The sequence below is a fragment of the Myxocyprinus asiaticus genome, chromosome 14, assembly GCF_019703515.2.
Source record: "Myxocyprinus asiaticus isolate MX2 ecotype Aquarium Trade chromosome 14, UBuf_Myxa_2, whole genome shotgun sequence".
Lineage (NCBI taxonomy): Eukaryota > Metazoa > Chordata > Actinopteri > Cypriniformes > Catostomidae > Myxocyprinus > Myxocyprinus asiaticus.
In genome coordinates this window covers 4,115,248-4,128,221 of record NC_059357.1, presented here as the reverse complement: position 1 = coordinate 4,128,221, position 12,974 = coordinate 4,115,248, and the positions used below count along the sequence as shown (strand labels likewise).

The 12,974-nt window shown below is 39.3% G+C and overlaps 1 protein-coding gene and 1 pseudogene across 2 annotated transcripts in view; one reads left to right on the top strand and one right to left on the bottom strand.

Annotated features, from left to right (window-relative positions):
- Positions 1-2,056: 2,056 nt before the first annotated feature.
- LOC127451975 (mitochondrial import inner membrane translocase subunit tim16) overlaps positions 2,057-12,974 on the bottom strand; it is a 190,048-nt gene continuing 179,130 nt past the window's right edge. The window contains exons 1-5 of one of the 2 annotated variants that reach the window (XM_051717077.1): positions 9,739-9,894; positions 9,060-9,144; positions 7,160-7,296; positions 6,916-6,981; positions 2,057-2,213 (exon numbers count right to left, since the gene is read on the bottom strand). In XM_051717077.1, coding sequence (XP_051573037.1) covers positions 2,124-2,213; positions 6,916-6,981; positions 7,160-7,296; positions 9,060-9,144; positions 9,739-9,741 — 381 coding nt within the window. In that variant the 5' untranslated portion in view covers positions 9,742-9,894 and the 3' untranslated portion in view covers positions 2,057-2,123. Of the gene's footprint in view, positions 2,214-6,915; positions 6,982-7,159; positions 7,297-9,059; positions 9,145-9,738; positions 9,895-12,974 lie in introns of those variants that run through there. The other variant, XM_051717078.1, reaches the window with a different exon arrangement.
- Positions 10,802-12,304, top strand: LOC127451995 (protein transport protein Sec61 subunit alpha-like 1; annotated as a pseudogene).

Sequence of the window (12,974 nt, the reverse complement as noted above, 5' to 3'; positions counted from 1 at the left end):
GTTCACATCAGGGTCTTACCACATGACCTTGGCGTTTTAAACATGATGTTGAACTATTTTTGTTGGCTTTTCCATCTGTTTGGTTTTACTTGCCTTGTCTAACCGAGCCTTGCTCGAGTAATTAAAAAAATAAACAATAGTGATTCCAATGTAAATACAAAGTGTTTACGAGTATCCCAGATACACACATTTCAATAATCAGTGATTGCACAGACGATACGATCTAATCATTGTAAACATTTACCATTAAATCTGGACAGGGACTTTTATCTTGAGAAAAACACTGAAAGCACACGTCATTTTACTAATCAGGAATTTTCAATATTCACATTGAACAAAAATGTCCTGTGTATTCAGTAATTTCTGGTTTGTGATTTGATCAATTTCAATCTTATCAAATGCAATGAATGATGGGGTCTGTACTTTAGCTGCCATTGTTTCATATTGTATTTACAGTATATTGAGATACATGCTACAGTGGTAAATCTTGGGGTATTATCAGAGGACTCATTGGGCTTTTCAGAGATACCAAATGATTGAGAGTTTGGCCATGACAACTTCCGCTCCTTGGTAGGTCAATTCAGCACATCAAAAACAATTTCTATCATATGTATTTTATGCACCAAAACAGGAAATTGTAAAACTTTTTTCTCTGGGTCTCAGGAACTTGAGGTAAGATTACATTATAATAGTAGTGTGTGGTGGGCATGAATGGGAGGTAATAATAATTGAGAGATATACTTCAAAAACCTGATGTTTCATATTTGATACATGGCTTTCAAAATAGGGTTTTCAATAAAATAATATTCAAAATTTTAACCAAGCACAAGTTGGTTATATTCAGCAAATACTCATTTTCAAATACCAGTACCAATTTAATCATTACCATCACTTTTACTTAATTGTTTTTTCTTTGATTTTCCCCCCAATTTGGAATAATCAATTCCCGATGCGCTCTAAGTCCTCGTGGTGGTGTAGTGACACCTCAATCTCAGTTGCCTCCGTGTCTGAGACAGTCAATCTGCGCATCTTATCACGTGGCTTGTTGAGCGCATTACCGTGGAGACATAGCGCTTGTGGAGGCTCACGCTATTCTCCGCGGCATCCACGCACAACTCACCACACGCCCCCCCGAGAGCAAACCACATTGTCACAACCCCATGTGACTCTACCCTCCCTAGCAACTGGGCCAATTTGGTTGCTTAGGAGACCTGGCTGGAGTCACTCAGCACGACCTGGATTCGAGCTCGCGACTCCAGGGGTGGTAAACAGTGTCTTTACTCGCTTCACTTTCACTTTATTAAAATAAGCTGTCATTTATCCCAACATAAGAGTCACTTTTCATGCAAGTCCGATGCCATTTTAAATAGATCGATATAAACATTGAAACCACTTTTCACAAATAACCACTACACGGTGCCATAAACATGTGAAACTTACATACCACAGGTTGTTTGGCTCATCAGCTTGAACAGACAGTGAAACAGGAGCCGTCAAACATTGTGTATCATATTTGATACATGCAGCTTTATAGGGTTAAATATGGACACTAAACAAAAAAGTATATGGTGAGACTGTTACTGTAGTCCTGGACAAATGCACAAGGACAGTTTTTGGTGAAGGAAAACACCGTTCTAGTGCGGATGAGAGGTGTGAATGTTGCAAACTCAATGCATTTTCCAACAGAAACATTTTATTGTGGATGTGGCCTTGACTGTGTCACCACACACACTTTTTAAATATTGTTCCATGAGCAAATCAAACAAGATACATGTTCTCCATGAGCAACCACATCGATAGAACATTCTAGAACTCAAGAGTAGGAAAAAAAGAGTTCCACATATTCCACAGATGGAGCTTTTTCTTCTGAAACAATGGACCAAAGTCAAACTGCACACAGAACTCTAGTATGGCGGCATTCTGGGAGGGATTGGGGTGTTCAGAAGATAAATACTTGCATGCTTTTATTGTTACAAGTTCTTCATGAAACACAAAATACACAGAAAATACTCATTCAGTCTGATGGATGAGTAAAGAAAAGATTGACATGTCAGTCTACAAAAAGAAAACACTTTATTGGGGATTTGGGTTGTAATTACAGTGGGCGGATGTGGAGGTGAAGCTCATGTTTGCTGCTGCTGGTCTGGTGGTTTTGTTTGGTGTTGTTGTTGAATAGAGAGTTCTTCATCCAAACGTTCTTTTGCCCGCACCACCTATGACCACAAAAACATTTCGATTTCAATTAAACTTCATCAAGCGTATACGTTTTTGCCATTTCACTATCACTAACAGATTTCCCTTTTTGATTTGTAACTAGTAGCACTTAATAAACATGCAACAAAATAAATAAAAAAAATTCAGCAAATAGTAGTACATATGTGGACAAGCTATAGAAAGTCACATTTGTTTTTCATTATGTTTCCAGGAGTGTTGGATATTCATGTTTTAGAGTATTTATAGACATTATAGCTGATTTTCTGTAAAGCTGAATGAACAATTCTGATTCAAAGTAATGTCCAGCATCATCCAATCACTGCCAACCATGTTAAAATAAAATGATACATTATAAATTCTGAATCTATGTACTGATTATCATTGTCACATGTCTGTCAAACATGTTGAGTGATCCAAACATCATCTGCAGCCTGAAACTGAACTTTTGATCAGATTTTAGAAGTGAATGCACTTAGCTGCATAGAGAGCTATAGGATGCTCCCTTGCTCCCTATTTAGTGAATGACTTAACCTCCAGTGTGCTGTTTGTCTGCACTGGTCTCAGAACAGTTTGAAATGCACCTTATTTTCATCCTAACTCCATATAAAGCCTCTGAAAGCAACATTTTTCAGCTTTTGGATGAGCCCATGTGAAAATGCACAGTAAATATATAGAAATGCATTTACTAATGTTAATGAATAGAATCGTACTGTACAGTGATAACAAAATAAATTATAACAAAATGTATATTAAAATGAAGCGAAATGACCCACAGATGTTTTAGAGTTGAAAGTTATTAAAAATAACTAACATGTTTTCTCTATTTTTGAGGAAATGTGTTGCCAATTTCCACATATGTGGACATTATGTTTATCAGCGTGCTGACGCGCGAAAAATTAACGGATTTTAAAAGCAGCACATCAAACAAAACTAGAGACTCTACTCTTTATAACCAAACAGGTTTCAATGAAAAAACGTAGAGGTTTCTTACCAGAGGAACTTTTGTTACTGCTGTGTACTTAGAAGCGCTTCAAGGAAATCAACGACATGCTGTTAAGTCACGTGACTCAGTGCACCAAAATTTTAACCCTTAAATGACAGTCTAGAGTCTTGTGAACAGTACTCAGTTGGTTTTTATTAACTTAAATTATGCGTTGCATATAGTGAAGCCAAAATACAACATCCATGCACGTGGACGTGGGATCGCACAAGGTTATATCAATTATTTTTAGGGCTGTCGATTTAATAGGTTAATTTCATGCGATTATTATATGAAAAATAACACGTTAATAAATTAACGCAATTAATCATGCCCCGACCTGTACGTAAATTTTGTAATAAGGACCGTTCCTACTATTGGAGCAATTCAACTTTGATGTACCACACTGATGCAGTAGGGGGCAGTCAGCAGAACTTCAGCTGTACAGGTAACACGCCTCGTCAAACCAGCGAGCAGACAGTGCACAGCCTTCAGATGTGCTTTTGCGCGCTGGACCGAGCTGGTATCTCAAGATGCATTTTTAAAAAGTTTTATTTTAACTTGGCACATCATCCTAAAAACTCAGCGTTTATGACTAGAGGCGCTAAAAAATAGGGAGACGCGAGCTGACGCAACCAATGTAAGATGCTCCAAAAGCATCCTTCTGATGTGCAAGTTCATAGAACAACAATTAAATACAGAGCAGAGGGATGTAGGCCATAATAGGTTTATGTTCAATGATATGGAAATAAGCAAACAATATTTTGACTTTGAGTCACTTTTTGTATTTTGCATTTTTCTGTTGCCAGAATCTATGTACACAATGTATTTGAATGGTCTGAATTATAATATTTATCATATATTATAATTATTATTTTCTAAATTACCTTAGTTTGGGTGCCTTTCACAGTAAATATTGATGTGCAATTCATTCGTTTCATTAATCAATTGGCAGCCCTACTTATTTTATTTGTGCGTCTCTATTTGCATTTATTTCAATAACAATTTGCCGAACTTCAGCTGCACTAGCATTTGCTTCATTAAATTATGCAATTTTGCTAAAAGGTTTCTTAGTGAACTCTTAGTTTTCACAGTTGGAAAACTACCCGGGCTATAATGAGTACTGCAAATAAATTAATTAAATTAAATAAATTTCTTAAACAACCATGTCGGAAGACGTATCCCGTGGTCGTGGAAAAGATGTTACGGTGTTTCAGAAGGGGCAAATTATTGGCCTGCATCAAGCAAAGAAAACAACTAAGGAGATTGCTGAAATCACTGGAATTGGGTTAAGATCTGTCCAACGCATTATTAAAACCTGGAAGGATTGTGGTGAACCATCAGCTTCGCAGAAGAAATGTGGTCGGAATAAAAATCTTCTATCACTAAATCACTAAAGAGATCACTAAAACGATTGAAGTCACACCATAAAAAAAATCGACAGTAGAACTCACAGCTATGTTTAATAGTGAAATTAAGACCATTTCCACACGCACAATGAAACGAGAACTTACAGGATTGGGACTGAACAGCTGTGTGGCCACAAGAAAGACACTTGTTAGTTAGGCTAATCGGTAAAAATGACTTAAATATGCTAGGGAGCTTAAGGATTGGACTGTGAAGCAATGGGAAAAGGTAATGTGGTCTGAGTCCAGATTTACCCTATCCCAAAGCCATGGGTACATCAGGGTAAGAAGGGAAGCGCATGAAGCGATGCACCAGTCATGCATAGTGCCCACTGTACAAGCCTCTGGATGCAGTGTTATGATCTGGGGTTGCTACAATTGGTCAGATCTAGGCTCAGCAACATTATGCAGCAATAAAATGAAGTCAGCTGACTACCTGAATATACTGAATGACCAGGTTATCCCATCAATGGATTTTTTCTTCCCTGACAGCACAGGCATATTCCAGGACAACAATGCCAAGATTCATCGGGCTCAAATTGTGAAAGAGTGGTTCAGTGAGCATGAGGAATCGTTTTTACACATGAATTGGCCACCACAGAGTCCTGACCTTAACCCCATTTAAAGTCTTTGGGATGTGCTGGAGAAGACTTTACGGAGTGCTTCGACTTCCCCGTCATCAATACAAGATCTCGGCCAAAAATTAATGTAACTCTGGATGGACATAAATGTTGTGACATTGCATAAGGTTGTCGAAACAATGCCATGACGAATGCGCGCGTAATCAATGGTAAAGGCGTTCCAATGAAATATTAAGAGTATGCAATTTTTTTTTTTTGATCAGACATTGTATAAGACGATACCGATATTTTGTCATTAGATCACTGATGAAGCAGGAAAAATGGGCAAGCGTATGGATCTGAGCAACTTTGACAAGGGCCAATTTGTGATGGCTAGACGACTGGGTCAGAGCATCTCCAAAACGACAGGTCTTGTGCTGTGTTCCCGGTATGCAGTGGTTAGTACCTACCAAAAGTGGTCCAAGGACGGACAACCGGTGAACCAGCTTCAGGGTCATGGGCTCCCAAGGCTCACTGATGCGCTTGGGGAGAGAAGGTTTGCCAGTTTTGTCTGATCCCAGAGAAGAGTTACTGTAGCGCAAACTGCTGAAAAACTTAAAGCTGGCCATGATAGAAAGGTGTCAGAACACACAGTGCATCGCAGCTTGCTGTGTATGGGGCTGCGTAACCGCAGTACAGTCAGAGTTCCCATGCTGACCCCTGTCCACCGCCGAAAGCACCTACAATGGGCACGTTAGCGTCTGGACCATGGAGCAATGGAAGAAGGTGGCCTAGTCTGATGAATCACGTTTTCTTTTAGATCATGTGGACGGCCGGGTCATGTGTGTCGTTTACCTGGGGAAGAGATGGCAGCAGGATGCACCATTGGAAGAAGGCAGGTAGGCGGAGGCAGTGTGATGCTCTGGGCAATGTTCTGTGGGAAACCTTGGGTCTTGGCATTCATGTGGATGTTACATTGACACATACCACCTACCTAAGGATTGTTGCAGACCACATACACCCCTTCATGGCAACGGTACCTGATGGCAGTGGCCTGTATCTGCAGAATAATGCGCCCTGCCACACTGCAAAAATTGTTCATGAATGTTTTGAGGAACTTGACAAAGATCTCAATCCGAATGAGCATCTATGGGATGTGCTAGACCAACAAGTCCAATCCATGGAGGCCCCACCTCGCAACTTACAGGACTTAAAGGATCTGCTGCTAACGTCTTGGTGCCAGATACTACAGGACACCTTTAGAGGTCTTGTGGAGTCCATGCCTAGACGGGTCAGAGCTGTTTTGGCGGCACAAGGTGAACCAGCTGTCACATCTGTAATGCTGGTTTTTCCTCAGTAATGTCAGAATGAGAAAGGATAAAAATGAAATATTACATGCTCCATGGAGTGCCAACCCTTCAACATATTGTGGCTATTATTATTTCCAGATTGTGCATTTGAATTCACAGAGTTTTTACAAAGTGTGTAACTAATTAATTATAAAACAACCATTGGTATTTCATATCCACGTTTTCATGACTATAATCGATATACCAATGGCTTTAATATGGTTAATAATTGGCCAATAATTATCGGCAGCCAAATACATCGGTGCATTCCTAATAAAGCTATGGGTTCAAAAGCCTTCCTGTGATCACAATATAGCATTGTGTGCCATTTAGGCCTGTTACCCACCAAAAACATCTTATTTTTTTGGCATAAACACACTTGGAATGATCGTTCTGTGAAGCCTTACCTTTGATTGAAGATAGAGAGAGCCGCCAACAGCTTTGTCATTGACTTTAAATAGATGCTCATAATTCTAAAGAGAAAATTAAATCATCACAATTATTTTCTTATAGAAAATCGTGGCATGTGTACCGTAGTGACAAATCTGTACAGAGAATGTACACCTTTACAGACTAGTGCTGTGGTTTGATTAACAGTGTATGTTAAATATATATGTAAGCACAGATGCTGCAGAGATTGGCATCTCTTACCTTCTGTATCTCCTCTGGTGTTAATGTGGATATGTTCAGTATTTGTTGGGCTTCTTGTAAAGTCATTCCAGTGAAACTCGACGCAGCCGCAGACTGTCTGCCTGCTCGACCTCTGGCCTCTGCAGCCGCCTGACTGGCTGTATTCACACAATACAACAGTTATCACTTACTATTACTGTAAACAGTCATTAGTCATGTTTTCAATGATGAAATTCGAGTTCTGGGAATATGAAACACTGTCAAATCCTCCTGAGACCCTAAGATTTTTTTTACAGTATACTATTTGCCGCATACGGAAGCCCTGAACCACAAGGTGAAAAGACCATTTTTTTAGGCATCTTAGTGCCTTTCTTAAGGCTACATAATTTTTTTTCTCTGCAAATATTTTATTTTTTCTCTGCTAATTTTCTCTCTCTCTCTCTGAAATTTTTTTTTTTTTTTTGTGTGTGTGTGTGTGTGTGTGTTTTTATTTCTTCGCTGACATTTTTTTTTTCTTTGAAAACCTTTTTTTCTCAGATTTCTTTTTTTTTTGGTCAAGCAACACATGAGAATTTTTTATTATTGGTTTTTTTTTGCTAGCTAACAATTAGCATGTGATACCAGCCTCGGCCAGGTGCCACTATTTGTAAACATGACGTAAAGGTGACAGAATGTCTGTGGTACTTTATCTGTTGATTTCTAAATGTTTTGAAAATCTTAATCAAGAAAAAAAAAAACAATGTTACAGAGTCTTCTAATATATCAAATCCCACAATTAAATGAATATACCTCAGGTTGCATATGTTTCATATGACATTCATTGTCAAATGTGACAATGGGAGCTATTTCTGATTGTTTGAATGACCTTTAACACACTCTATCACCTTCGCAACGTAAGATTTCATGCTTACTGATAGTGGCACCTGATGACCGAGGTATGCCGACCGACATGCTAATTGTTAGCTAACAAGAAAAAATAAATAAATCGAATGCATTGCCTCCTGAGGAGAAAAAAACAAATTCTGATAAAAACACTAAAAAAATTCTACGAATTATTATTATTATTTTTTTTCTTGTATGACATAGGCTCAGGAAGGCACTAAGACACCTAATAAAAAATCCACCGTATCATTTTTTCCACCTTGCAGTTCAGGGCTTCCATAGCTGCATATAAAACAAATAACAAATATATGTCTTCATACTGTTATTATTATTTTTATTTTTTCTCCCCAATTTGGAATGCCCAATTCCCAATGCACTCTAAGTCGTCGTGGTGGTGTAGTGACTCGCCTCAATCCGGGTGGCGGAGGACGAATCCCAGTTGCCTCCGCGTCTGAGACCGTCAATCCGCGCATCTTATCACGTGGCTTGTTGAGCGTGTTACCGCGGAGACGTAGTGCGTGTGGAGGCTTCACACTATTCTCCGCGGCATCCACACACAACTCACCACGAGCCCCACCGAGAGCGAGAACCACATTATAGCAACCATGAGGAGGTTACCCCATGTGACTCTACCCTCCCTAGCAACCGGGCCAATTTGGTTGCTTAGGAGACCTGGCTGGAGTCACTCAGCACGACCTGGATTCGAACTCGTGACTCCAGGGGTGATAGCCAGCGTCAATACTCGCTGATCTACCCAGGACCCTATCATACTATTATTATGATATTTTACATTAGTACTGCTGAACTAATTTATTTTAATATTATTCTTTCTTAATATTCCTAAAGGATCAGAATATCTTTTAGAAACACCAGTAATCCCACCAGTGGCTTGCTTGCCTGTATAGACGTAAAAAACAAAAAAAGCATGCCTACAACATTAATTTAAATTATATTCATATTTTAGAATATTTATCATACTAATTTGCTCTTTTACTATCATTCACGTTTAATAAATAAGATAAAATTTCTTCGCACCCACCTGCGAATTCTTGTCGTAAAGCTCTTGCGAAAGCTCGTCCGACCACCTGAGCCCCCATCACAATGATCTGAGCCAGATACTTTGCCTGTGTGCACAAAAACACACAATAAACATACATAGTGAAGAATAAAATGTGTCACAAAATGACTGGAGACAGACATCACAATGAGCACAAGAGAGTCAGTACAAATACACTTTACACTCATGCAATAAATGACAGTGATCAGTCCAGTAACAAGTAGTCCATATATTTAACTGTTAATAACTTATACCAGGTGACCCATACAAAGGACTACTGTGACAGTACCATGGTACAATGATGTAACAAATGGTGTTACCATGGTATTTTGATATCTACCATGGCACTGAATTATTGATAAACCATGTTATGTATTTACATGGCAGTCCAATCAAAGGTAATGTCATTATTAGGTATTATCATGGCACAGATAACAAACAAACAAACATAGCATTAACATTACCTCTGCTGCCATAAACGTACATTAATCAGCTTTAATCCATATACTCAAGATACATACTTAATATGTTTATAATATGCAATACAAGGTCGTTGCATAAGATCATCTGATATGAAATGATCAGGAAAACAATCTTCAATCTCGCGCTTACTGAAAGAGACGAATAAATAAAGAAACTTTACATGCATGAACGAACATACCATCTGTGATCTGTGAGTGTGTGTTGCGATAATTTACAGTAACACACAGTTCAGCTCAGGGTGAGTATTTTCACGTGCAACTCCATCAAGGTTGATGGAACCGGAGAGGAAGAACAGAGCGCGCGCATACTCCACTCGACACACACTGACATCTGTTGGACGGATGATGTCACAAAACATTATTCTCATGTGCTGTGTCATGCAATAATAATTTCATGGATTTTGCATACAATACATATAGGAAAATCTCTCACGAAAAATTTCCGGCAGATTCCCAACAGGTAATAAATTCGTTCTTACTCTTATCCGGATTACTCCAAATGAAGTAGTGCATGCCCGGAGTAAGTAATTTGCAGATTAACACACTTTGCAATATAGGTTTCTATTCATTAGCATTAGTTTAAGCATAAGATATCATGAACTAACAATAAACAACACACTGACAGCATTTATTGATCTTGGTTAATGTTAATTTAATAATAGGCTATACTATTGTTCATTGTTAGTTCATAATTATCTTCGAATTATTAAAAAAATGTATTACTATATACAGTATTGGGTAAGTTACTCTAAAAAAGTAATTAATTACTAACTACTAATTACATCTACAGTGTAAATAGATTACTGTACTAACTACTGTCTGAAAAGTAATTGCGTTACTTATTACTAATTACTTTCTAAAACCCTCATCAACCTCGACCAGATGAACAATACAAGGATAGACATGAAACTGTTCTTTTAATTCTTTCAGATAAATCATATAAAATCTAATAAATTATTCATGAACTGGCCAAAGAATTTAAGGGAAGCAGCGTTCAATTAGAAAACATTCATTTTAACACTAGATGTTAAATTTCGATTTTAAATTCACTAATTGTTCTAGAGTCAATACAGTATTTAATGCAATTACATCAGAAGTAACTGTAATTGAATTACTGAAACATTAAGAGTAATCTTTTACTTTACTTTTTTCACTGAAAATGTAACATTTAATTACAGTAATTAATTACTTAATAATGCTTTACACCCGCCTCTCTCTTTTTCTTTCTCCCGGGTGGCGGTGCGCACCGGCAGGACTGGACTATCCGTCAACTCTTTGGGACTTTAGATAGTGACCGTAACTTCAGGTGATCGACACCATGGGGATTACGTTTTTGGAGGTTATAAAACAGTTTTGTGCTGTTTTGCCGGAAATTCAGAAACCAGAACGAAAGATCCAGTTTAGAGAAAAGGTGCTATGGACAGCCATCACATTGTTCATCTTTCTTGTTTGCTGCCAGATCCCTCTGTTTGGGCAGATCCATTCTACTGGATGAGAGTAATCCTGGCCTCCAACAGAGGTACTCTGATGGAATTGGGTATCTCTCCCATTGTGACCTCTGGTCTAATCATGCAGCTGCTGGCTGGAGCTAAAATCATTGAGGTCAGAGACACACCTAAAGACAGAAATTATTTGGTATGATCATCACCATTGGCCAGGCTATTGTGTACGTCATGACTGGAATGTATGGAGACCCTTCAGAGATGGGTGCTGGCATCTGTTTGCTAATCATCATTCAGTTGTTTGTGGCAGGTCTGATTGTGTTGTTGCTGGATGAGTTGTTACAGAAGGGTTATGGGTTGGGCTCTGGTATCTCACTTTTCATCGCCACCAACATCTGTGAGACCATCGTATGGAAGGCATTCAGCCCAACCACAGTCAACACAGGCAGAGGTACTGAGTTTGAAGGAGCCATCATTGCTTTGTTCCACCTGCTGGCCACTCATACTGATAAAGTGCGAGCTCTGAGAGAGACCTTCTACAGGCAGAACCTACCCAACCTCATGAACTTCATTTCTACAGTCTTTGTCTTTGCTGTGGTCATATACTTCCAGGGCTTCAGAGTTGGCCTGCCCATCAAGTCTGCACGTTTCCATGGCCAGTACAACACGTATCCAATCAAGCTGTTCTACACCTCCAACATTCCCATCATCCTGCAGTCTGTTCTGGTGTCTAACCTGTACGTCATCTCTCAAATGCTCTCCACCCACTTCAGTGTAAACTTCCTGGTCAACCTGCTGGGGACTTGGTCTGACACCTCATCTGGTGGCCCAGCCCGTGCCTACCCTGTAGGTGGTCTGTGTTACTATCTGTCCCCTCCGGAGTCATTTGGTTCAGTGCTTGACAACCCAGTCTATGCAGTTATCTATATTGCCTTCATACTGGGATCCTGTGCCTTCTTTTCCAAGACCTGGATCGAAGTTTCTGGATCATCTGCCAAAGATGTGGCAAAGCAGCTGAAAGAGCAACAGATGGTGATGAGGGGACACAGAGAGAGCTCCAGGGTTCATGAACTCAACAGGTACATCCCCACAGTGGCTGCATTTGGTGGGCTGTGTATTGGGGGCCTTTCAGTCATGGCTGACTTCCTGGGTGCTATCGGCTCAGGAACAGGAATTCTATTGGCAGTTACCATCATCTACCAGTACTTTGAGATATTTGTGAAGGAACAGAGTGAAGTCGGCAGCATGGGAGCGCTACTCTTCTAAAAACGGACACTCACAAATCCTACACGCATGCTTGCTGACACCTTATAAAACACTTGTATAATTTTTATGGTTGTTATTGTTGTTTTATTTTTTATTTAGGTGCAGTTTAAGCGTTTAAAATGGTCTGTCACCAGTGCTGTCTAGGGAGAATGTGTTGTCAGTTGCTAGTTTAGGCAAAGTGTGTTCTCCCATTCATCAGAAGTGGCAAAACGTTTATTAAATTCAGTGATTAAGCTGAACTTCAGTGATGGGACAGTAAAGATAGACTCCGTGAGCTCTGACTAAGAATATTGAGGAACTTTCCTTTCCTGGTCTGTCCTTCCTCTGTCTCCATGTGTTACTGAATTCCCTCATTTTCCCTTTTCTTTCTAATAGAAGCCTGCTAAAAGGGTTTTCAGAAACTATTGCTAATGTTGGGTGATTGATTACTCAACACTGCCAATTCTGTGTCCACACACACAAAACTGTTAAGTCTTGGCTGATCAGTCATATCAGTCTTGTATCTGTGGCTGACAGACAGCTTTTTCATCCATAATGGCTGGTGGCTAGTGCAAGGCTCCTTCTTACTCCTGCTAATTACATATTTAATCATAAAAATTGTGTTTTAGTTATGGTTGAAGACCTGTGGACCAAACAGAAATGCTGGGTTACAAGTCAGCAGCAGAATAGTGTCATTTCTAAACAAAACAAGATTACAATGGAGGAAA